The sequence below is a fragment of the Sphaerodactylus townsendi genome, linkage group LG05, assembly GCF_021028975.2.
Source record: "Sphaerodactylus townsendi isolate TG3544 linkage group LG05, MPM_Stown_v2.3, whole genome shotgun sequence".
Classification (NCBI taxonomy): domain Eukaryota; kingdom Metazoa; phylum Chordata; class Lepidosauria; order Squamata; family Sphaerodactylidae; genus Sphaerodactylus; species Sphaerodactylus townsendi.
This window is the reverse complement of record NC_059429.1, coordinates 128,711,845-128,736,523: the sequence shown is the minus strand read 5'-3', so window position 1 is coordinate 128,736,523 and position 24,679 is coordinate 128,711,845. Positions and strand designations below refer to the sequence as shown.

At 48.4% G+C, this 24,679-nt stretch overlaps 1 protein-coding gene across 1 annotated transcript in view; it reads right to left on the bottom strand.

Annotated features, from left to right (window-relative positions):
• Positions 1-1,546: 1,546 nt before the first annotated feature.
• The window catches only part of SLC17A9 (solute carrier family 17 member 9), a 36,057-nt gene continuing 12,924 nt past the window's right edge, over positions 1,547-24,679 (bottom strand). The window contains exons 2-13 of the mRNA XM_048497713.1: positions 22,143-22,340; positions 18,236-18,375; positions 16,348-16,447; positions 15,135-15,265; positions 13,461-13,557; positions 11,395-11,491; positions 8,836-8,923; positions 7,494-7,528; positions 6,765-6,880; positions 4,442-4,497; positions 3,827-3,856; positions 1,547-2,819 (exon numbers count right to left, since the gene is read on the bottom strand). Coding sequence (XP_048353670.1) covers positions 2,656-2,819; positions 3,827-3,856; positions 4,442-4,497; positions 6,765-6,880; positions 7,494-7,528; positions 8,836-8,923; positions 11,395-11,491; positions 13,461-13,557; positions 15,135-15,265; positions 16,348-16,447; positions 18,236-18,375; positions 22,143-22,340 — 1,252 coding nt within the window. The 3' untranslated portion in view covers positions 1,547-2,655. The remainder of the gene's footprint in view (positions 2,820-3,826; positions 3,857-4,441; positions 4,498-6,764; positions 6,881-7,493; positions 7,529-8,835; positions 8,924-11,394; positions 11,492-13,460; positions 13,558-15,134; positions 15,266-16,347; positions 16,448-18,235; positions 18,376-22,142; positions 22,341-24,679) is intronic.

Here is a 24,679-nt window from a genome sequence, read left to right as displayed (position 1 = left end):
TCCAGAGGGTAGACTCTATGGTATTATACCTGGCTGTGGTCCCTTTCTCTTCTTTAAATCTTGCTCTCCTCAAGCCCCACCCCCAAATCTCCAGGAATTTTACAACCGAGAATTGACAACCTTATGGACAATACAAGGCATCAATGTTCCCTACATGCTGTGAAGCCGCGTGACCACGCATACGCCGTATCGGTGCCGTGCAGATCAGGCGGCCACCAGTAGGGGGAGCTCCCGCAAGTGGCTCGCTCCTGCACAGAAGTAGGGAACTTCTGCACAGGGCCCTACCATGGTTAGAGGGACTATTGCGAGACATTCATCTAGAACAGAGGTGTTCGATTCTGCGCTTCAGATGTTCATGGACTACAATTCCCACCAGCCCCTGCTGGCATGGCCAATTGGCCATTGTAGTCCATGAACATCTGAAGCGCCAGAGTTGGACACTTGGCCATGCCAGCAGGGGCTGATGGGAATTGTAGTCCATGAGCATCTGAAGCGCCAGAGTTGGACACTTGGCCATGCCAGCAGGGGCTGATGGGAATTGTAGTCCATGAGCACCTGAAGTGCCAGAGTTGGACACTTGGCCATGCCAGCAGGGGCTGATGGGAATTGTAGTACATGAGCATCTGAAGCACCAGAGTTGGACACTTGGCCATGCCAGCAGGGGCTGATGGGAATTGTAGTCCATGAGCATCTGAAGCACCAGAGTTGGACACCCAGCCATGCCAGCAGGGGCTGATGGGAATTGTAGTCCATGAGAACCTGAAGCACCAGTGTTGGACACCCCTGATCTAGAAGGTTTTTTAAAAGGAGCGGACGGGTTCTGTTGAGTGCCCCTTCAGGTCACAGCTTTCAAAATGTCATCCTTTCCACTTATTCCAGACTGTTTTTAAAGTTCAACTTTGTTCTGAGCCAGAAGCCGAATGCCAAACTGTTCCCTTTGCCCCCCGGGGCCTGAGGCTGCAGGCTTCCTTTTCTGTGCTGACTGACATTGCTGTGGGGGAAGGCAGGAAGCTTTCATGGTGCTCCAAATCCATGAAAGGCTCTATGGGCCCACATGAACCTGTTTTTCCACTCCATTTTTAATGCAACTGTCCAGAGATCCTGGCTGAAAACGAATGCCGGCAGCTGCTCCAGCTGCCTCCTCGACATCAAGCCATATCAGTGTGAATTTGGTGATTTGTATGAGCCACTAGCAAGTCACCAGTAACACTATCTCTATACCCACCTGTAGTTCTTCTAGGACTTGCTATGTTTTTGCCCCACTGTAAGTTTATTCAAAGGGCTAAATGTATGTCTCCGGCATGACTCAGAAATGAAACACTCAATTTCTGACCTGTAAAATAAAATGTAACTATTGAAATACGTACAGTTGGGAGCTCCGTAGCACCAATACAAGGTGGAAGAAGAAGAAGAAGAAGAAGAAGAAGAAGAAGAAGAAGAAGAAGAAGAAGAAGAAGAAGAAGAAGAAGAAGAAGAAGAAGAAGAAGAGGAGGAGGAGGAGGAGGAGGAGGAGGAGGAGGAGGAGGAGGAGTTTGGATTTATACACACATTGCCTTTCTCTCCTGTAAGGAGACTCAAAGGGGTTTACAATCTGTAGACCTGGGTGCTGGCGCCGGTTTCAGGCAGTAGACCTACACACCTGGCTGGTAGACCTGGGCACCTGGCTGGCTTTTGGGCAGTAGACCTGGCCGCCGTTGCCAACCTGGCGTTCCTCTGTGAGATCGGCAGACGACTCAATCTCTCTCTCCCTCCCCCTGTATCTAGGGAAAATGGAGCCGGGGGGGGGGGGGCACTCAGATTTTGCCCTGGGCTCCATTTTCCCTTGATACACTTCTGCCCTTGTCTTTTCAGACCCGAAACTGGCATTTCTTCAAAACAGAGTCTTACAAATCAGACTAGTAAAATGCTGGTGGGTTAACAACCTTACATGTTAGCAAGCGATGAGAGAAAGACAGCATTTCCCCCAAAGTCAAGGCACTGTGTTGGTGGCAGCAATCCACCGGTCCAGTCTGTGAAAATTTCCCCACAGAAGTAGTTTTGCTTTGAATGGCCAGCCTCCTGTGTCACATGAGAAATTATTGCTTTAAGGAACTCTGGAAGCTCTTGTAGTTCTTTCTGGGAAAACTTGGCACTGGGTTTGAGTGTTTATTAGACTGCTCGGTTTAGGGACCTCTGAACCAGAAAACCAAGATTGTACGTTTGGAAAATATACAGTTGCCATCAGCTTCGGATCGACCCTGGAGGACCACCACGAAGGCTGCCGAAAATAAGTTAAACTTTCTTGAAGAAAACAGTTTGGGGTATCTGTGTGGTCCCTGCTGCCAACCAATGAGTGTCAATCAGCAGCAATTGGGGGGTGGGGAGAGATTTCACCTGTAAATCACCTGTAAATACTATTCCAGTAGAACAGAACAGAAGCGGTCCCACTTGGTGATGACGCCATTTCTCAGGTTACGTTAAAAATCCAATCGGCCACAAGATGACCTCACAACCAATCTAACAATGTGTGGCTTTCCTTCGTTCCATGGCCAATATCATTATCTCCATGTGCAACTTAAAATTCTGCCGCTGTCTCATACAAGCCCGTGTTTCCAGGCTCATGTTATCCTGAGATGGCGTTAATCCCATCCACAGAAATCCCATCCACAGAAGTGTTTATAAATCTGTGTAAGCAGTATCGGTGTCCACTCTTTGAGCTTTTCCAAAGATCAGGAATGTACAAAGTCCGAGGATGTTCACCGTGGCCACAAGGTGGAAAACAGATGTCCAAGAACCTGTGCTCTCAATCAGATGTCCAGCCAAGTACACACAGATCACACCTATGTACGGGCAGAAAGAAAACCAATCAGCAATTCTGGCAATTCCCCACCCAATTTTCTATAATATTCATGAAGAAGAAGGCGGAGGAGGAGGAGGAGCAGGAGGAGGAGCAGGAGCAGGAGGAATTTGGCTTTATACCCCCTCCTTTTTCAAAGAGGGTTGCTGTCATGGAATGATGCTATCACTACAGTAGTCACATATGACTGTGAAAAGCATCTTTGCCTTTTGATCTCCCGGAGGGAGGACAGGAAGCCATACAAAGGTGCCAGGATGAAACTTCAAAGGCCTAAGTTACCTCGTGGCCTGAACAGAGTTTTCCTGAAAAGGGGAAAACAAAAGGTTTTGAATTCCATCTTGAGACGTGGTCAGAGAAGCATCTCTGGGCCATGGGTTCCCAGAATGGGGACAAGGAACCAAAAGGAATGTGACCAGTTGAGCAATCTCTTACTGCATTTATGTTTTATTTCTTTGCTTTGAACTTTTACAATAAATCCTTGAACAATCAGCTGGTCTAGAGTCATTAGGAGGGAAAAGAACCCAAGATCGAGGTGAGATAAGAGTGGCTCTCCCAAGCTTAATCTCAGCCTCAGTCGTCATAGTTACAATCTCCTTTCCCTCCCCCCACAACAAACACCCTTTGAGGTAGGTGGGGCTGAGAGAGCTCTGAAGAACTGTGGCTAGCCCAGGGGTCTGCAACCTGTGGCCCTCCAGATGTTCATGGTCTACAGGGGCTGATAGGAATCTTGGCCATGAACATCTGGAGAGCTGCAGGTTGCAGACCCCTGGGCTAGCCCAAGGTCACCCAGCTGGCATGTGTTGGAGTTCACAAACCAATCCAGTTCACCAGATAAGCCTCCACAGCTCAAGTGGCAGAGCGGGGAATCAAACCCAGCTCTCCAGATAAGAGTGCACCTGCTCTTATCCACTACACCACATTATAAGCTTGTTATGTACACAGTGGAGGTCTATCGGAGTGTGATGATTCAATTTCTGGGCTATAACTTACCTAACAAAGCGCCACCAGTGTTGGCCACACCTATAGGAAGAAGGAAAAGACGTCAAGGGATGTAAGAAGATTCTAATGCCACACCCCTTCTCCTTGTTGTGTTAGAGTTGCCAGCCTCCAGGTAGGTCCTGGAGATCTCCAAGAACTGGAGATCTCCCAGAATTCTGTGGTCTCCAGACCACAGAAATCAGTCCCCCAGGAGGCTGCTTTGGAGAGTGGACTGTATGGCCTTGTATCATGCTGAGGTATCTGCCCTCTTCAAATGCCACCCTCCCCCGGTTTCACCCCCAAATCTCTAGGAATTTCCTGACCTGGAGCTGGCAACCTTATAGCTGCTCCATAAAAGGCCATCCTTCTACTGTCCATCTTTGATCATCATCTCACCAGGCCTTGTCTTTTCTCTCCTATTAATTTCTTCTCTAAGACCGCCTATTTTTTTGCAAAGACTCCCCTGAACTTCCTCCACTTGAACCTCCCCAGCTAAGAGCAGCCACTCTCCAAAACTGATGCTACTTAATACTCATCTGCTCCAAGCCTGCCCTTGCCAGCTCAGCTCATCACAACCGTGAAACCCTGACTCCTTCCAGTGGAAAAACAGAAATAACCAAGACTCACCAAATAACAGGCCGGCACACGAGGGGGCCAGGTCTTGGACGTTGACTGCGATGCCACTGTTCGGGAAGAGGGGAAAGTACAAATGCGGGAAGGAGCTAATTCAGCCAGCATCACAGCGTTAAAAGGTTGCAATAGCACAAAATTACTGAAGCTAACTTAGGGCTTTTCTGCATTCTCATTTCCCTTGCTTGTGTGTTCCTGTGGCTTCTGTGTGCATTTTGCTCCATCTAGTGGTCTGTTCGATATTACATCACTTTACGTCTGACCTAAAAACCTGCAATTTAAATCTGCAGGGAGATATGATGGACACAAAAAAAGTGCAATATCAAATCAACCACTAGAAGGAGCGGAATACATACAGAACAGCAAAAAAAATCCCCAAAGCAACAGAAATACTTGGGTGAGGAAAATGAGAAGGCGAAAAGGCCCTTATACAGTCACATCACTGGCTGTCCATCCAGCTCACTATGGCACTCTCTGACTGGCAGCAGAAGCTCTCTAAAGTATCAAGCAGAGAAAAATCTACCCTACCGCCAGACACTGCAGCAGACACAAGCCCAACCTGCGCCAGTCAAAATTATTTTAGAAAGAAATGTTGCTGCTGAAAACCAGGGGGCATCCATTGAAAATGCTGGGGGGAGAATTAGGACTAATAAAAGGAAACACTTCTTCACACAACGTGTGATTGGTGTTTGGAATATGCTGCCACAGGAGGTGGCGATGGCCACTAACCTGGACAGCTTTAAAAGGGGCGTGGACAGATTTATGGAGGAGAAGTCGATGTATGGCTACCAATCTTGATCCTCCTTGATCTGAGATTGCAAATGCCTTAGCAGACCAGGTGATTGGGAGCAACAGCCGCAGAAGGCCATTGCTTTCACATCCTGCATGTGAGCTCCCAAAGGCACCTGGTGGGCCACTGCAAGTAGCAGAGAGCTGGACTAGATGGACTCTGGTCTGATCCAGCTGGCTTGTTCTTATGTTCTTATGAAAAATTGCTGGGGAGGCTGTTTCCATTGCGCTACATGACAATTTCTGAACAGCTAAATTATCCTCTAAGGAACCCTGTGGCGCAGAGTGGTAACTGCAGTTCAAACTCTGCTCACAACCTGAGTTCAATCCCAACAGAAGTCAGTTTCGGGTCGCTGGATCAAGGTTGACTCAGCCTTCTCTTCTTCCGAGGTGGGTAAAATGAGGGCCTAGTTCACTGGAGGTAAGTGGAGATGACTAGGGAAGACAATTGACTAGCAAACGTTTCAATTATCCTCTAAAATGGGGTCAGCAGTCATGGGCTGGACCTGTGTCCATCATACCATGCAGTTTGGCTCAGGGGCTGCTTAACTGGAGATGTTGGGAAGAAAACCAGGCATCTTCTTCATGCAAAATGGGGGATCTAGCAACACTCTACTCTGCATTGCTGAGACCTCACCTAGAGTACTGTGTTCAGTTCTGAGCACTGCAATTTAAGAAGGATATTGACAAGCTGGAACAGGTCCAGAGGAGGGCAACCAAAATGGTAAAAGGTCTGGAATCCATGCCTTACGAAGAGAGACTTAGGGAGCTGGGGATATTTAGACTGGAGAAGCGAAGGTTGGGGAGGGGGGGGGACATAATGTTTAAATATTTGAAGGGATGCCATGTCAAACAGGGAGCAAGCTTGTTTTCTGCTGCCTCAGAGATTAGGACATGGAGTAATGGATTCAAGGTGCAGCAAAAGAGATTCCACCTAAACATTAGGAAGAACTTCCTGACTGTCAGGGCTGTTAGACAGTGGAATGCACTGCCTCGGAGAGTGGTGGAGTCTCCTTCTTTGGAGGTTTTTAAACAGAGACTGGATGAACATCTGACAGGAGGGCTTTGATTGTGTTTTCCTGCATGGCTTGATGGCCCTCGTGGTCTCTTCCAACTCTATGGCCCCTTCCGCACACGCAAAATAATGCGTTTTCAAACCACTTTCACAACTGTTTGCAAGTGGATTTTGCTATTCCGCACAGCTTCAAAGAGCACTGAAAGCAGTTTGAAAGTGCATTATTCTGCATGTGCGGAATGAGCCTATGATTCTATGATTCTATAACACAGACCAGAGGTTTGGGTTGCTTTCATTCAGAAGAGATTGTTTTTCTCCCATTTTCGCGTTCCAGCAGCCTTTCCACTGCATCTTCACAACCACCTTTTCTAAGGTCGGTTGAGGTCAAAGACAGAGATTTGTCCCAGTCCAAGAGTGGTGGGCGAAACGCTGGCCAACCTAATCCTCCCCAACTGCGCCTGACTTACCTGCATCCAGTATGTTTTTGACTGATGAGAGGCTTGCAATGAACCTTACCTGTGGTTGAAGCCCTGGAGTCCGATACAAGCAGATGCAAACACAATCGCTCTGCAGAAACTAGAGGAATGGCCAATGCACAAGGCAAAGATGCTCGACACGCCGGAGCCAACCACCTGAAATCAACAGCATTAGAAATATTGGATTCGGATCTCTGCTGGCCGCAGTGGACATTGATGCACCTGTAGTGGATTGGAAGGGGATTCAGATCCATTCCGATTCAGCCTTCAGACCAGCCAGGAACATGCTGAAACTTTATCTTGGAACTTGAGTCATTTTTCTGTTATTTCTCCTTTATGTCCTTTCCTTAATACAACCTTTGCAAAACCGGCAGTTTCAGAGTATCTGGATTTAAAGAACCCCTGTTTTCTCGGTTAAGTTACAAGGAAGCGGGCAGCCGGCCCTCACATCCCCGCTTTCTTTCACACACCTGGAGATTAGTTCCAATTCAGGACAATCCCCAGGCGCCATCTGGAGTCTGGCAATCCTACACCAAAAGTCCTTAAGGCAGCCAAAAGTGCCCCTGTGGGATTTATAATGTGTGGATCAACCCTCCTAGAGCTTTATAGCTGAACAGGGCTTTCGGATTCAGTTTCCCTGGTCCCAGGTTGGACAAACTGTCCATCCGCACGATTCACACAAAGAACATTTGCAGATCTTTCCACACTCCCACACTTCCCACACTCCTTTCCCCTCTCCCACACCACTACATCATATCTTTTTCCTCACCTGCATAATCTTACGAGTGGTGATTGTTTTATATCCTGAAAGCAAAAAAGAAAAACTGTCGGAAAAGTAGCACAAAGTGAAATACAAGCAAGGCACTGCCCAGGTACCAAAGAGGTCACTTAGAATAATAGAAACGCAGAGTTGGAAGGGACCTCCAGACTAATATCTATCCATTATCCTCCCCTTCTTCTGATGAGATGGGGTGACGGGCAGTGGTGGGATCCAAAAATTTTAGTAACAGGTTCCCATGGTGGTGGGATTCAAACTGTGGCATAGCACCAATGGGGCTGGGCAGGGCACGGCGGGGGCGTGGCCAGGAATTCCAGGGGGTGGGGCATTCCTGGGGCAGGGCTGTGGCAAGGACGCAGCCGCTGCGCCGGTCCTTGGGCAGGAAACAAATGCACACAGGCGCAGGCTGCCATGCACGCTGGTGCACCTCCTGCTAGACCAGGGGTAGGGAACCTGCGGCTCGAGAGCCACATGCGGCTCTTCTGCCCTTGCACTGCGGCTCCACGAGCCGAGCCGCCAGCCCCATCCTTGCCCACCCTGCAGGCAGCAGGGCAGGCGCACCAACTGCCCACGGCCAGCTGGGCTGCGCTGCTGAGCTTCCCCTCTCTCGCTCTTCACCCCCATTGGGAGCTGGGCTGGCGTTCTCGGGCGAAGCGGCAAGGCCGAAGCCAGCCGGCGCTTCATCCCTTGCCCGCCCTGCAGGCAGCAGGGTGGGCACATCCATGCACTTCTCAGAATGAGCGGAGTAAAAGGTAAAAAAACCCAATATATACAGTGTTATCTTTATTTTAAATGTCAAAAATTATTTGCGGCTCCAAGTGTTTTCTTTTCCCGTGGAAAACGGGTCCAAATGGCTCTTTGAGTGTTAGCAGGTTGCCCCTACCCCTGTGTTGCTAGGACTGCTTCAAGCTTTTATGCTGGCTACACTGCTGAGAGGAGGGGCGTAACTAAGGCAAAAATCACGTGGCAAAATCACCAATTAGTAACCCCCTCTCGGCACACACAAATAATTAGTAACCTACCCTTGGGAACCTGTGAGAACCTGCTGGATCCCACCTCTGCAAGCAAGGCACCGCCCAGGTACCAAAGAGGTCACTTAGAATCGCAGAAACACAGAGTTGGAAGGGACCTCCAGACTCATATCTATCCATTATCCTCCCCTTCTTCTGATGAGATGGGGGAAGGCTCTATCGTCATCCACTGAACTTTACAGTCAAGTGCAGGATTTGAACGTGGGGCTCGTCCAGCACATTAACCACAACTCTACCTTACCTCTCCTCACCTCTGTTCCTTCCCACACTGAACTCAAAGTAAAGACAGAAGGACAAATTACCTTGGTTGATGAATTGATCAGAAAGGAATCCACTCAGCAAACTTGCTGGAATTGCCACCAGCCAAGGAACTACATTAAATACCCAGCCCTGAAAGAAGAAGAAGAAGAAGAGGAGTTTGGATTTATACCCCCCCCCCTTTCTCTCCTGCAGGAGACTCAAAGGGGCTGACAATCTCCTTGCCCTTCCCCCCTCACAACAAACACCCTGTGAGGTGGGTGGGGCTGAGAGAGCACCGAAAACTGTGACTAGCCCAAGGTCACCCAGCTGGTGTGTGTGTGGGAGTGCACAGGAGAATCTGAATTCCCCAGATAAGCCTCCACAGCTCAGGCGGCAGAGCTGGGAATCAAACCCGGTCCCTCCAGATTAGATACACGAGCTCTTAACCTCCTACGCCACTGCTGCTCTCAAGGAGAGAAGAAATGGAGCAATCACAATGGCTTTCCTTTAAACAGGTCTATGATTAGTTATTATCTATTATTTCATACATTTTTGTCCTGCTTATGGTCTAAAGAGCTCAGGGCACCATACGTCATTTATTTTCTCCTCACAACAACCCTTTAGGGTAGGTCAGACTAAAAGGGACTGTCTGAGAATGGCTAGCAAACTTCCGGGCAAAGTTATGGTTTGAACCGAGGTCTCCAAAATCCCAAATCGAACACTTTAATGCATTTTTTTCCTTTTGAAATATAAAGACCATATAATTTATGTATGGGTGAAATCTGTTTCTGTCAGACCTGTGTCCTGCCAAATTGTCCATTTCCCGTAAATTGTAGTTTTGTTTCATTAAATAAATGATTGCGGCTAGAAAGGCACCAATAATAGAAGTTGGACACTCAAACCGCTGCAGAATGACGGCACGCTTCCGCACACGCAGAATAATGCACTTTCAGTCCACTTTCACAATTGTTTGCAAGTGGATTTTGCTATTCCGCACAGCTGCAAAGTGCACTGAAAGTGGATTGTCATTCCCCTACACGCAAGGCGGAAGGGGTCCAAGAGTGCAAATAGATAAATTAGGATAACCTGCAGGTGTTTCTCTGATACTCCGCTACACTTCTATCAGTTTTTCGTCAGCATGGCCAATTGGCCATGCTGGCAGGGGCTGATGGGAATTGTAGTTCCTGAACATCTGGAGAGCCGCAGGTTCCCTACCCCTGATCTAGGAGATTCATACAAGAATACATGTGCAATGTATGTGTTTGTTCAGTAGGTGGCACCATTTTACCACAGTCAGCCTTTTTCGCAAAGATTAAAACTTTCAGACTTCACCTTTGTAGGTAATCAGAATGGACTAAGCAACTCGCATGGGGTAGAAAACCCTTTTTCTGGAAAACATTAAATGTGACTAATACTTCATCTGTCTAGTGACATCACCAAGACTTCCACAGCGGGCTATGCGTTCAATTTAGAAGTGGTTTTATATAAGCATCCAAGCATGTGTGAAGCTTGATGCAGCCGTAAACCAGTTTTGTTTGTAGGTATCCAGAATACATCCTCCTTTTTAAACCCCAGTTAAGGATCAACAGTCAGAGTCAGAGAAATCAGCACACAGAGGAAGCCGTTTTGAAGGCACTACAACTGCGCTTTTCCCTTAAAAGGGCTTACTGGTTTGTACTTTCTGTCACTGCGGTGAGCAGGGAATATTTGAAGTTGGTGAATGAATGAATGAATGAATGAATGAATGAATGAATGAATGAATGAATGAATGAATGAATGGCGTATTCATCACCTATCCTTTTCCTCTGCTTGTCAAGGAGGAGGAACTTGGATTTACACCCTACTTTTCTCTAAGGAGACCCAAGGCGGCTTACAAGCTCCTTTCCCTTCCTTTCCCCACATCGGACACCTTGTGAAGTAAGTGGGGCTGAGAGGGTACCAAAGCACTTGGACTGACCCAAGGTCACCCAGCAGGAATGTAGGAGTGGGGGAACAAATCTTGTCCACCAGATAACAGTCCTCCGTTCATCTGGAGGAGTGGGGATCGAACCTTGTTCTCCAGATTAGAGTCCACCTGCCCTTAGCCACTACCCCTCACTGGCTCTCGTAGCAGTTAGGAACACTGGGGTGCTGTGTGGTTTCCGGGCTGTATGGCCGTGTTCTAGCAGCATTCTCTCCTGACGTTTCGCCTGCATCTGTGGCTGGCATCTTCTTCAGAGGATCCACAGATGCCAGCCACAGATGCAGGCGAAAAGTCAGGAGAGAATGGTGCTAGAACACGGCCATACAGCCCGGAAACCACACAGCACCCCAGTTAGGAACACTTTTTTCCCCATGAGAGGAGAGATCAATTGGTTCATTCAGCACACTTATATGCCACTTTTATCCTGGAACACAGGGCTCAAAGCGGCTTACAAACATCAAAGATATGGGTGACGGGACTGGCGAAGAAACAGAATACACAGTGGATGTGTCTTCACTGGTCACAAACTTTTAAAGGAACAGATAGGGTTTTCAGGTTGCTCTCTGGTGCAAAGTCTAAACAGGAAGTTGTATTTATGCCTTGGGGACCCTGTTGCTGCCCGTGGGCCTTGCCTTTCAGTTCCCCAACATGCACTTACTTTTGAATCTGGGAATGTTTCCTTGAAGAAAGTCGGCAGCCAGGAAAGCAGGGTGAAGAAGGTGCTAGCCGCACAGAGCTGAGCTACTATTACAGCCCTGAAGATACACAACGGGAGAGTAAACCGTTACACAGGGCAGAGCAACAGTGTAACTCGAGCTAGAGTAAGGTGACCAGATGGTCACCTTGTGAACCCGGGACGGGGGAAGGCGGCTGCGCGCTACAAGATAAAGACGTTCACACAAGCCAGCAGGAGCGCTTTGCCTTCTGGAGCGCTTCGCCGCTTCCCCACCCTGTGACAGGGCTGGAAAACGCACAGCTCCCCAGAAGGTCGTGCTCTCTGCCGCCACGCTGCTGGGAGGCTGTCACCGCGACTCGCCTTGTGCCCCAGTGAAGGCAGTGCAGCGCAGCCTCCCAAAAAAATTGGGGACAATGGAAGCGAACCCGCTGGGACAAATTGTGCTGGAAGGGGCAGAACTGTCCCCGCCAAAAAGTGGACGAACTAATTGGTCAGCTCTTACACGCCAGGGAGTGGAAATCACTGAAAAGCAGGGGTATTTGTTTTTTCAAAACACTTACATTCTACCTTTCCTGATCGTTCAAGGCAGCTTACAGTAATAGTTATAACCATTTTCAGTTGAAAACCAAAAATAACACCACCACCACCCACTCATTCCTCATTCTATTGAAATAGAGTTTTCCAGGCTGTGGAGTTGCATAGATCTTGTTCTTCTAACTTTCAAGCCAGATCTCGGTGGCTGGCATCTTCAGAGAAATAACACACCTCTCTCTGTGATATACCTTTGAAGATGCCAGCCACAGGTGCAGGCGAAAAGTTAGGAACAAGATCTACCAGATTACCGCCACACAGCCTGGAAAACCCACCACAACCAGTTGAATCTGGCCATGAAAGCCTTAGATAAACCCACATTTAGTGAATTCAGTCTCTGCCCCACAACGTCGGAGTTTTACTATCACTGGAATCCATCTCAGAGTCCTATTTCTAGGGTTGTCAACTACAGCATGTGAAATTCCTGGACATTTTGGGGGCGGAGCCTAAGGAAGACAGGGTCTGAGGAGGGAAGGGACCTCAGGAAAGTATAATGCAACAGAGTCCGCCCTCCAGAGCAGCCATGTTCCTCAGAGGAAACGATCTCCATAATCTGGAAGTCAGCTGTAATTCTGGGGGTTCTCCAGCCCTCAGCTGGAGGTTGGCATCCCTTCTTAGTTTACTAATGGTGCTTTTCTTGCTGCTGAGCTCTTTGCGCCAGGGGAAAGTACCCCTGTTAGTAGAACCAGTGGCGTAGCACCAAGGGGACAGAGGGGTGCATGATGCACCGGGCGTACGTCAGTGCAAGAGCGTGGCGGGGGCGTTCCAGGGCGTGGCGGGGTTGCAGGGCACATGCATGTTGCAAGCGCAGTTCCCCCTAGCTCCTTGTTGGGAACCAATCTTCTAGACCCCCTCCCCCTCCCGCCCCCCACCCCACCCCCCTTCTTTGCTTTGCTCCCTGGCTCTCTTGCTCCCTATTTTTATAATCTGTTCTTGCATATTTATTGCTATTTTTAGGGAGGAGTTTGGTTGCTCCCTTCTTTTTGGGGTGGTTTTTAAAGGAATTGGGTTGCGGGACGCCATGTTATTGTTACTGTTTTTGACCGCTGTTTACATGGTTTTAATGGTTTTAATGAATTTTAGTACATATGGCCTCTATTGTGACCCTTGTTATATATTGTACATAGATGATGTTGTGCACCGCCCAGAGCCCCTTGGGGATTGGGCGGTCTATAAATTTAAATAATAAATAAATAAATAAATAAATAAACCAACAACAACAACAATAATAATAGACGTTTGAAGTGTTCTTGAGTCACCATGAGGGCTAGAAACTTGTTCTTTAAAAGAAACAGCAAAAAGTCTTAGGATTCCAAGCCGGTTGTCAGAGCCTTCGAATTTCTGACCGCTGTCAGTGATCGGCGTTGAAAAGAAACCAAATGCCCGAGCCAATGAAAACAAGTGTATTAAAGTCAAAACATGGGAGAACCGTAGGCGGACCCTCACTTGCGACTTACCAAACAGGGGCCTTTTTGAACAACTGTTTCCAAGGCAGTTTGGACTGTTTCGACAAAGAGAGGCTGCTGGCGAAGTCTTCCAACGGAATGATGATTTCTGAACATGGGAAACAAAAGACATCTAAGCTCACAAATGCCCCCGTGGAAGAAGTTAATGGCTGGGTCGTCTTCCTGAACGGATGGAGGGATTCTGCAAAAATAATTCTGCAGGTATTTCTTTTTTTTTTAATTGCGAGGTTAACGTAAAGAAAATACAAAAAACATATATTACGGTAGCATACAAGGAAGTGAAACAGCAGTCAAGGAGATTTCTCCTTTGTTACAAATATTTCTAGCTTTGTAATCTCAAACAAAGCAAATGTGATTCATTGACTACAGTAGAAGAGGGAAGTTTAGTTAATTGTTAAATCCTTAGAAGAGAAGGAAGAGGAAGAGAAATATCATAATAATATCCACATAATAGATACAAGTCTCATGTTGTTATTAATTCTGCAGGTATTTCCTATGTAACAAAAGCCACTCTTGCCTCGTTTCACCCACCAGAACAGTCTCTTCTGCCCTCTAAACCTTTTTGTGGAAGCCGACACTGAGAATATTAGAATAAACCATGTCCCGGTTTCCCATGGGGGTGCCTTCTGTCTCCCCCTTCCCCCAAGTTTTTCACACAAAGGGTGAATCCAGTTTCTACATTTCTAGTTGCCAGTTCTGGGTTGGGAAACACCTGGAGATTTTGGGGGTGGAGCCTGAGGAGGGCGGGGTTTAGGGAGGGGAGGGACTTCCTTCCCCAATGCGGTACAATGCCATAGAATCCATCTTCCAAAGCCTCCAGGAGCAGCAGTGGCGTAGGAGGTTAAGAGCTCGTGTATCTAATCTGGAGGAACCGGGTTTGATTCCCAGCTCTGCCGCCTGAGCTGTGGAGGCTTATCTGGGGAATTCCGATTAGCCTGTGCACTCCCACACATGCCAGCTGACCTTGGGCTAGTCACAGCTTCTCGGAGCTCTCTCAGCCCCACCCACCTCACAGGGTGTTTGTTGTGAGGGGGGAAGGGCAAGGAGATTGTCAGCCCCTTTGAGTCTCCTGCAGGAGAGAAAGGGGGGATATAAATCCAAACTCTTCTTCTTCTTCTTCCACTTTTTTGAAGTGAACTGATCTCTGCCAGCTGGAGATCAGTTAAAATAGCCGATTTCCAGGCTCTAGCTAGTGCAGGCAGAGGCTTTTGATCTTAGGGGAAAAATGGAGCCCTGCATATTAACATCATCTGATCGCATCGCGACGCGACGCATCTATCGCTACGCGACGCGATCGCGACACACACACACATCAGATATCTATCACACACACCCCTCTCCCATCCCCGTATGGGAGGCTGCCCTCCCTCAGAATGAACATTTTTTGTATCAGGTCTTGAAGTCAGTGTATGGATCCAGAGGGAAGGAGGAGGGGTGTGGGGTTAGGGGAGGGACTCCCCCCCGTGACTAAATGGCTGCAGCCCGGGGACATTGCCCCCATATGTCCCCCTGGGCAGTGCGCCCCTGATCTGGTAGCTGTGAACTCTGAATGTGGATCTTGCAATCGCAGGACATCTCCAGCCACCTCCTGCAGGTTGGCAACTATGTCATCATCCCGAGCCAGAGTAAACCTGGAGAGGGGGAGGCAGGAAAAGCGTGACCCACCTTGTTCATTGAGGAGGTATTTGGACATGCAATAGACCCACAGCAGCGTGAGTAGGCCTGAGAAGTAGAAGACGCTTTCCCACCCGTACCACTCCAAGAGGACGGACCCTGCTCCACCCATCAGCAGCGTCCTGGAAGGGAAGAAAGGTTTACGACTATGTGCTTGCCGTTCCATCATCAAACAAATAAATCCAACAAATAAACCAACAGAGGAACTGGGAAAGGGGCCAGAGAGAGGCTGGGCAGGGGCAGGAAGTCTGACAGTACACGTTTACCCACAACAATGAGACTGGATTATTTGCTTGTGTTGGCTTTGTGGGAGGGAAGCACAGTTCAAATATGTTTTACTGCGGCTGTTTTTGTGCCTGTGGTACACCTCCCTGAGCACACAGTGAAGGAGAGAAAGGATGAATTAAATCAGTTTGGGTTTAAGGTTCCTCCACCTTGGTTTTCAGCATCCAGGTGTGCTGGAATATTTACCAGAATTATAACTTATCTGCAGAGTACAGTGGTCAATTCCACCAGTAAAAATGCCTGTGGCATGCAAGAGAGGGGAGGGAGGGGGCCCGGCATCTGGACCTGGCCTGCCCACCCACCCTAGCAGGGGGAGGGGAGGGAGGGGTGGCATGCAAGGGAGGGGAGCGAGCCCGGCATCTGGCCCTGGCCTACCCACCCTAGCAGAGGGAGGGGAAAGAGGGGTGGCATGCAAGGGAGGGGAGGGGAGGGGAGGGAAGGGAAGGGGGCCTGGCATCTGGACCTGGCCCACCCACCCTAGTGGAGGGAGGGGTGGCATGCAAGGGAGGGGAGTGAGTGAGGAATGGCATGCAAGGGGGGAGGGGCCCCGGCATCTGGACCTGGCCCGCCCACCCTAGCAGAGGGAAGGGGAGGGAAGGGTGGCATGCAAGGGAGGGGAGGGAAGGGTGCCCGGCATCTGGACATGGCTCACTCACCCTAGTGGAGGGAGGGGAGGGGTAGCATGCAAGGGAGGGGAGTGGGAGGAACATTCGGTCTGTCCCTCCCTAAACCCTGCTTGCCCCATGCACCACCCCAGCCACCAGGAACATTCCTTTTTGTTGTTATTTATGGGGAAATAATAAAAGCCAATAATTTTTCCTGTTATTGGGTCAAGGCTTCCTCAGGAAGAAGCAATAGCTCAAGCAGAAATTTGCCTCATATAACTTTACGGTCATGCTATCTGCTCGAAGAAACTCACCCGACTTGAGATCCTGTTCCTACTGTGCTATAGGTGAACGCTCTGTCGCTTTCCCGCACCTTCTGGGAAAACAAGCTGGCCAGAGCAGGAAAGAAGACCCCTAATAAAAAAGGAGAAATAATCTTGAAAGGATCGTGAACAGGGACCAAGAGCATCAGACAACACTTTTGGGTCACAGAACCTCTTTTAAGGCTTTTCTCAAACGGATACCGTGTCACCCTATGCAGAATTGCTTCAGTCCGGGCCCATAACCTGCACAGGACTGAATTACTGATTCCCTTCAGAAGTTATACTGTTTGTTAACATTCATTCACAAACAACTTTCCCTGTAACAGCTGCAAGCCTTTGTGAACGTAACATTTTGTTTGGCTTTTATCGGGACAACTTGTTGTTTTAGTACGTTTTTGATTGTACTGTAAAAAAATCATTTTTTCCACAGGAAGCAACTTTGCAAATTCATTTTGAAAAATGGAGCAAAAAACAGTTTCAGTAAGTACACTGAGGCTCATTCCGCACATGCAGAATAATGCACTTTCAAACTGCTTTCAGTGCTCTTTGAAGCTGTGCGGAATGGCAAAATCCACCTGCAAACAATTGTGAAAGTGGTTTGAAAACGCATTATTTTGCGTGTGCGGAAGGGGCTAAAGTCAGTGAAATAAATGGGTTATCCTTTCTGCTAGGGAAGATTCACAGATGTGCTCTAACTCCAATCTTTTCCACTTCATTGAGCATGACACAGTCAGTCAGTAGATATATCGAGCAATTTCATGATTTTTGATCAATTTGAAAAAAAGGGTTTGAGAGCCCAGAAAAAGCTGGTGCAGGACTGCCTTAATACACACACTGATATGCAGAGGGTCCAGAGAAGGGCAACCAAAATGGTAAAAAGTCTGGAATCCATGCCTTGCGAGGAGAAACTTAGGCTCATTCTGCATATGCAGAGTAATGCATTTTCAAACTGCTTTCAGTGCTCTTTGAAGCTGTGCGGAATGGCAAAATCCACTTGCAAACAGTTGTGAAAGTGGTTTGAAAACGCATTATTTTGTGTGTGCGGAAGGGGCCTCTGGAAGCTGGGGATGTTTAGTTTGGTTAAGAGAAGGTTAAGAGGTGACATGATAGCCATGTTTAGATATTTGAAGGGATGTCATGTTGGAGAGGGAGCAAGCTTGTTTCCTGCTGCTCCAGAGACCAGAACCAGGAGGAATGGATTCAAGGTGAAGGAAAAGAGATTCCACCTAAACATCAGGAAAACCTTCCTGACAGTCAGGGCTGTTCGACAGTGGAATGCATAACCTCGGAGGGTGGTGGAGTCTCCTTCTTTGGAGGTTTTTAAAGAGAGGCTGGATGGCCATCTGTCAGGAGTGCTTTGATTGTGCGTTCCTGCATGGCAGGGGGTTGGATTTGATGGCCCTTGGGGTCTCTTCCAACTCTGTGATTTTATGATTCTGTGCACTTGCAAATCAATTAGCATCACAACATGATCAATAGGGCATCCTTATTCTGAATTTTTGGACATTGAGTTTCTTACTGTGTTAAGAAGAAGATCATCTTGCTTTCACATCCTGCATGTGAGCTCCCAAAGGCTCCTGGTGGGCCACTGCGAGTAGCAGAGAGCTGGACTAGATGGACTCTGGTCTGATCCAGCTGGCTTGTTCTTATGTTCTTAAGGCCATTGCTTTCACCTCCTGCATGTGAGCTCCCAAAGGCACCTGTTGGGCCACTGCGAGTAGCAGAGAGCTGGACTAGATGGACTCTGATCTGATCCAGCTGGCTTGTTCTTATGTTCTCATCTATAGCACCCTACCGTTGGCACTCGAGAATCCTTTTCCGCCACCCAACCTCTGTCCCCTTCCCTTGGAAGTCAAAACGGCAGGCAGATTTTTCTCACCTTGCAAGAGCCCCATGAGGAACCGGGAGAGGGTCATAAGAACGAGGTGGGCGGAGCCGAGGTAGATGACCAATGGAGTGAGGGCAGTGATGGAACCCCAGGCGAATGCAGAAAGGAGAAGGACTTTCTCCCCACCTATCCTAGAAGACAGAATTGGATCAGGGCACGCCCACAAAGGGGGCCGTCTTCAGTTGGCGCTCGGAGGCAGGAAACAGTTCCTCAAAAACAAAAAGAGGGTTAGAGGCGGCTTGAGTTCTTCCTCCAAGTGGGCAACAGGCAAGCACAGGGTGGGGTTTTCTCATACCAACACTTGACCGGCGAGCTCATTCCGCCTAGCTTCTGAGCCAGTGCAGAAAACAGCCAGCCAGTGTGGTATAATGGTTAGGTGTTCAACGAGGACCTGGGAAAACCAGGTTCAAATCCCCACTCTACCACGGAAGCTTGTCGGGTGAACTACCCGACAGGGTTGTTGTGAGAATAAAATGCAGGAAAAGGGAATGATGTGAGCGGCTATGGTTACCCCCACTGAAGAGAAAGTTGGAGTAAAATGAAGCAAATTTAATAAATGAGTCAAAATGATTAGTCAAGGCTGGGTGTGAGCAGCTAAAGGTACCTTTGGAAGGATCCTGGCACAACCCCAGAGAACCTTGTGTCAGGGGGATTGTATCTAATTGATTGAGATGCGTTCCTAGCCCAACGCAATTGCTACAATATATATGTAACCAGCCTGCTATATTTCATCGCTGCCGTTCTGGGACATTCTTTCCTCAATCTTTGCTTTATGGCTTTCCACACCGAGCAGATAACTAGGCTTTCCCCTGACACTTTGGCCTCATGGGAAATGGGATTGTTTCTGTTGTCATGTGGGGGCAGGAGGCCAGGTGGTGTTATCTCCATCGTCGACCTGGCGACGCCTTAGCTCCAAACTAACTCTTTCTCACATTCCTTGGGGAAATTGGAGGGGGGGGATTAACATCGGAATAAAAGGGGTAGCAAAAGCCAGGTTCGCCAGAACTAGCTTTGTCAAGCTAGTGCTTCGATGCCTATCAATAAACACTGCTGATCAGCAATACAGAGTCCGTTTATTACTTCAAGGCTAGAGACCTAATACCTTGCCAGGTTCTATCCAGAGGTGGGATCCAACCAGTTCTCACCCCTTCTCTAGAAGCGGTTACTAATTTTTTCTGAGCGCCGAGAAGGGGTTACTAAAGCAACCTCCCTGCCCAATAGGGACTGGAGGTGCGTGTGTGCGGCGGCACCACTGTTTGAATCCCACCACCCTCGGAACCTGTTATTAAAATTTTTGGATCCCACCACTGGTTCTATCCCTAACGCATCTGCTTAAAAAGATTTCCAGTACTGAATATTAGGAAAGATCCTTCCCTCCTCTGGCAGACAACTGCCAGAAAAGACATTGAATCAGCCAAGTATGAAACCTTCCCCCAGCCTGACCCATTCTAAGACAATTTTAAAAAATCCCTGCTAGATTAGACCAGTGGTCCAGCTAGTCCACCATTCTGTGTCACACAGTTGCCAACTGGTTGCTCTGGGAGGGGGAAGAAACAGAGCACAGAGGCCCCAGCCTTTCCTGACGTTACTTTCCCTGGTATTACCCTGCCATTCCTCATTAAAACGTTTACAAAAGAAGAGTTTGGATTTATGGGCCACTTCTCTTCACCATAAGGAGTCTTAAAGCAGCTTACAAACTCCTTCCTTTCCTTTCCTTGCAACAGACACTTTGTGAGGCAGGTGGGGCTGAGAGGGTTCAGAGAGAACTGTGACTAGCCCAAGGTCACCCAACAGGCTTCACGTGGAAGAGTGGGGAATCAAACCTGGATCACCGGATTAGAATCTGCCACTCGTGTGGAGGAGTGGGGAATCAAACCCAGTTCTCCAGATGGGAGTCCACCTGCTCTTAACCACTACACCACAGGGCAGTTGATACAACAATTACAACCATAAACCCATCAAAGCACAGAGACTATAAGTAGGGTTGCCAGCTCTGGCTTGGGAAATACCTGGAGACTTTGGGCTAAAGTGTGGGGAAGGTGGGGTTTGGGGAGGGGAGGGTCCAAACTGTTTACCTTCCGAAGTGTCAATTTTCTCCAGGAAAACTGGTCTTGGTTGTCTGGAGGTCAATTGTGTGTATAGCAGGAGATCTCTAGGTCAGTGGTGAGATCCAAAAATTTTAGTAACAGGTTCTCATGGTGGTGGGATTCAAACAGAAAGGCCGAGCTTAGCCAATGGGACTGGGCGTACGTACGGGCGGGGGCGGGCATTCCGGGGTGGGGCATTAATAATTTCTCTGTTACTGTAAAAAACTCTTACTGTAAAAAAAAAAGTTCCTAATTTCCAGCTGGTATCTTTCTGTCCATAATTTAAACTCATTATAGCAAGTCCTATCGTCTACTGCCAACAGAAATGACGACTTCTCCTCTAATTGGCTGCCTGTCGAATACTTAATACCTCTCTTCGTAAATACTCTAATTTTGTTTCTAGAAATCAAAAGAAGGATACTTTCCTTTAAAACAAGGAACTTCACCATATTTCTAAAATATGTTTTTTGCAAACAGCCTCAATCAGGGGAGAATTATCCCGTTTTCTACCTTCGCTAACCAGCCACATGGGAAACAACGGGACTTTATGATTTTTGGACCTAATGGAATTTCTAACGGAAAAGTGGACCCAATTAGTAACCCCCTCTCGGCACACACAAATAATTAGTAACCCACTCTCAGGAACTGGTGAGAACCTGCTGGATCCCACCTCTGCTCTAGGTTCTACCTGGGGGATGTCAAACCCACAACCTAATCCATTTCAGTCTTTTACACCTGAACATTTTATGACAGGATCCACACCAAGCTTATCTTTGCCCCACCTCCCTCCCTGCTCTGTAATTTTGCTTATAAATATGTGTATAGTTATTGCCTTCAGCAATACAACCAAAGGCGCGAGCTCTGACTCGAGATAATAAAAGCTCATGCTGATATGAATGATGTTAGTCTTTAAGATGCTGCCCGACTTCCATTTTATTTTTAAATAATCACACATAGCCTAAGGCTTCCTTATTTTACCACGACCAGTTTATTATGTCAACTGTGAATTTGTTTTGTTCTCATAGGGGCCTTCCCCACTGACAGAGTTGAACTGGTTTCTACTTAGGTTCGCCTCAGTGAATCCCCACTGCCACCGAGCTCAACATTGTTTTGTCTCAGTTCCCCTCCCCCCTCAGAACTGCGACATCCTTGTCGCAGTTATGAACTACACTTTTCTGCCAGAACAAGGTCGATACCGCTTCATAGCTTCGAAGTGGGGAAGCATCGAAACGACACCTCATCCGTTCAACCAATCACGAGCCGCTTTTGTGGCATGCGCAGAACAGGAGAGTCGTGGCAGGCAGAAAGCGCATGTAACTGTAAACTGTAAAAAAAAAAAGAACGCTTCCGTTTCCCGCCGTAGCACAAGCTCCAATCACGATCGAGGAGCGAAACAGACACCAAGATGATCCCGCTTCATCCTAGTTCTCGGGTTCCAGGGGGCCAAATTCCGCCGCTGTGGGGACAGCCTGGAATTGCCCTCCACTGAAGGGAACCGAGTCGACCTTAGCTTCCTTCTGTAGTGCGGAAAGCCCCATTGGAAACATTTTGGGAGGGCCTGAATACTTTTCACAAATGTCAGCATTATTTTTTTTTTCCAATAGGTACATCCTGTTGTTCTTCTTGACGAGAATCCAAAGCAGGTTTTCACACTGTTATAGGAGGCGGTGTATCCATACAGCAGATGACTACCTAAATGCTTTCACGGTCTGGGTGGTAAAATTGAAAATTCTAGCCCATTTCAACGCAGAGTGAATACCGATTTCGGCACCAGAGTGGTCATACGTTCAAAAGCGCCTCGTTTTTCATACCGGTCACTCAGGTGCCCTCCGACGATCTGGGTCAAGCAGTAGCCCCAGAAAAAGCTACTGAGAACTAGGCCGGACTGTTTCTTGTCCCAGTCAAAGCGAGCGCTCATGGCCACCACGCAGATGGGCATGGTGACCCTCGCACAGTACAGCAAGCAGGTTCCAAGCAGCAACATCGTCGTCCAGATCCGAGACTCGGGCCTGGGAAAAAAGTTGAAACGACAATTAAAATGTAATAGATAGATACTAGAAAGTCTTCCAGATTCAGGTGTGTGTGCAGAGTTTTACAGAGGTATGCTATATTTATTTATTTATTTATTTATTTATTATTTTAGATTTATATGCCGCCTCTTCTCCGAAGGGCTCGAGGCGGCTCAACAACATGGCTGTTATTAACAGCAACTCAACAACATAACTTAAACATTAAAACTCCGGCAGCAGTTACATATAATTTAAACAATCCAAGCCATTCAAACAGTATAAAACAGTTCAAACAGGTGCCCGTTCCTAAGGCTAAAAGCAAGGGAAAAGAGGAAAGAAGAAAGGGAGGGGGAAACAGGGTGGGCCCAGATGGAACTCACAGCAGGCCCAACCTGAGATGACAAAGATGGAAATTCAGCAGAGTTTCAGTGGGTGGGCAGCAGAACATGCCAGCCTCTCCAAAGGCCCGTGGAATGGTTCTGTCTTACAGGCTCCTGCGGAACTCGGCCAAGATTCTGCAGGGCCCGGACTGGATGGGGTGGTGGGCAGATCTTCCACCAGGCTGGGGCCAGGGCCGTAAAGGCCCTGGCCTGGGTCGAGGCCAGCCGCATCGTCGCGGGGCTAGGGGTCACCAGCAATTCTGCCACTGCCGAGCGCAGTGGCCTATGTGGGACATAAGGGGTGATGCGGTCCCGTAGATATAAGCATTTTATTGTCATTGTGCACGCACAAAGAAATTTACAGCAGCATTCCTCGATGCACACAATTTCAGACTCATACATCATCCTCACTTTCCCCTTCCTCCACCCATCCCTACACAGCCCCAAATACATCAATATGAAGCAGCGGAGTTTAGCATAGCCACAGCTCTAGAGTAGAAGCTGTCTCTAAGCCTCTTTGTCCTAGTTCTGAGGGCCCTGTATCGTCTGCCAGATGGTAACAGTTTAAAAAGAGAGTGTGCTGGATGAGACGGGTATGGTGCGGGGTTGAGGCCTCCCAGAGAGCCCCACTTAGTTGTGGGGTTCCTCAGGGGGCCTTGCTTTCCCCGCTTTTATTTAACATCTACATGCGACCCCTTGCTCAGCTGGTGCGGAGCTTTGGGCTGGTCTGTCACTAAGCTGGCGCGGATGACACCCTAGCCTATTCATTCCTGTTGATGGAGAGGGGGCTGCCTCTGCGGCCCTTCCTGCAAGCTCTGGGCCAGCATTGTCTGGGAGTCGGGTCAGCTGGTTGGTTGGAATGCAGAGTAGGTTAAAACTTTAATCCAACAAAGACGGGAGGTCCCTGGCTGGGGCCGGGGAGAGACCAAGGGCATTCCAGCAGCGGCATATTGGAGGGGGGGGGTCGCTTTTGGCCCCTGCATCTCGGCCCGTAGAGTCTTCGGGGGTACGCCTGGACTCTGCCTTGTCAATGGAGAGCCAGGTGGCCCATGTTACCCAGGTTATGCGTCTTTTCATCTTCGCCAGGCAACGGTGGTTGGCTCTCTATCATCTCCCAGACTGACCTGGCCACTGTGATCCATGCGACAGTCACCTCGCGGTTAGATTACTGTAACTCGCTTTACGCGGGCCTTCCCTTGCGATTGATCCGGAAGTTGAAGCTGGTCCAGAATGCAGCGGCACGGCTTCTTACAGGTGGTGACTACTCAGACCATATCACCCCTGTGCTACGCCGTCTGCACTGGCTCCCAGTGGAGTTCCGGATCGTCTTCAAGGTATTGGTAACAACCTTTAAGGCCTTACGCGGCATGGGGCTGCTGCTGCTCCTGAGCACCTGGTCTGCTAAGGCATTTGCAATCTCAGATCAAGGAGGATCAAGATTGGGAGCCATAGATCGACTTCTCCTCCATAAATCTGTCCAAGCCCTTTTTAAAGCTATCCAGGTTAGTGGCCATCACCACCTCCTGTGGCAGCATATTCCAAACACCAATCACACGTTGTGTGAAGAAGTGTTTCCTTTTATTAGTCCTAATTCTTCCCCCCAGCTTTCCTGTATTTATTTACTAAGACACAAAACCGAGTTACACTGCTAGAAATTCTTTGGTCCTTGCCCAACAGCAAAAAGTTCAGTTCCCATTTATTATCTTTTCCAGCCCCTCCAGTCAAAATGGGCCCCAGGATTTCTTCCCTAAGCTTATCGTATAGAGGGCATTTAAGAAACTTGTGTTCAAGTGAACCCATTTATTCCAGGGAGCAACCACATAGCCTCTGTTTGTAGGGGATTTTCTTGAATCTGCCCTCTAAGATAGCAGATGGCAAGGTGTTACTACGAGCCAAGAAGAAGAAGAAGAGTTTGGATTTATATCCCCCCTTTCTCTCCTGCAGGAGACTCAAAGGGGC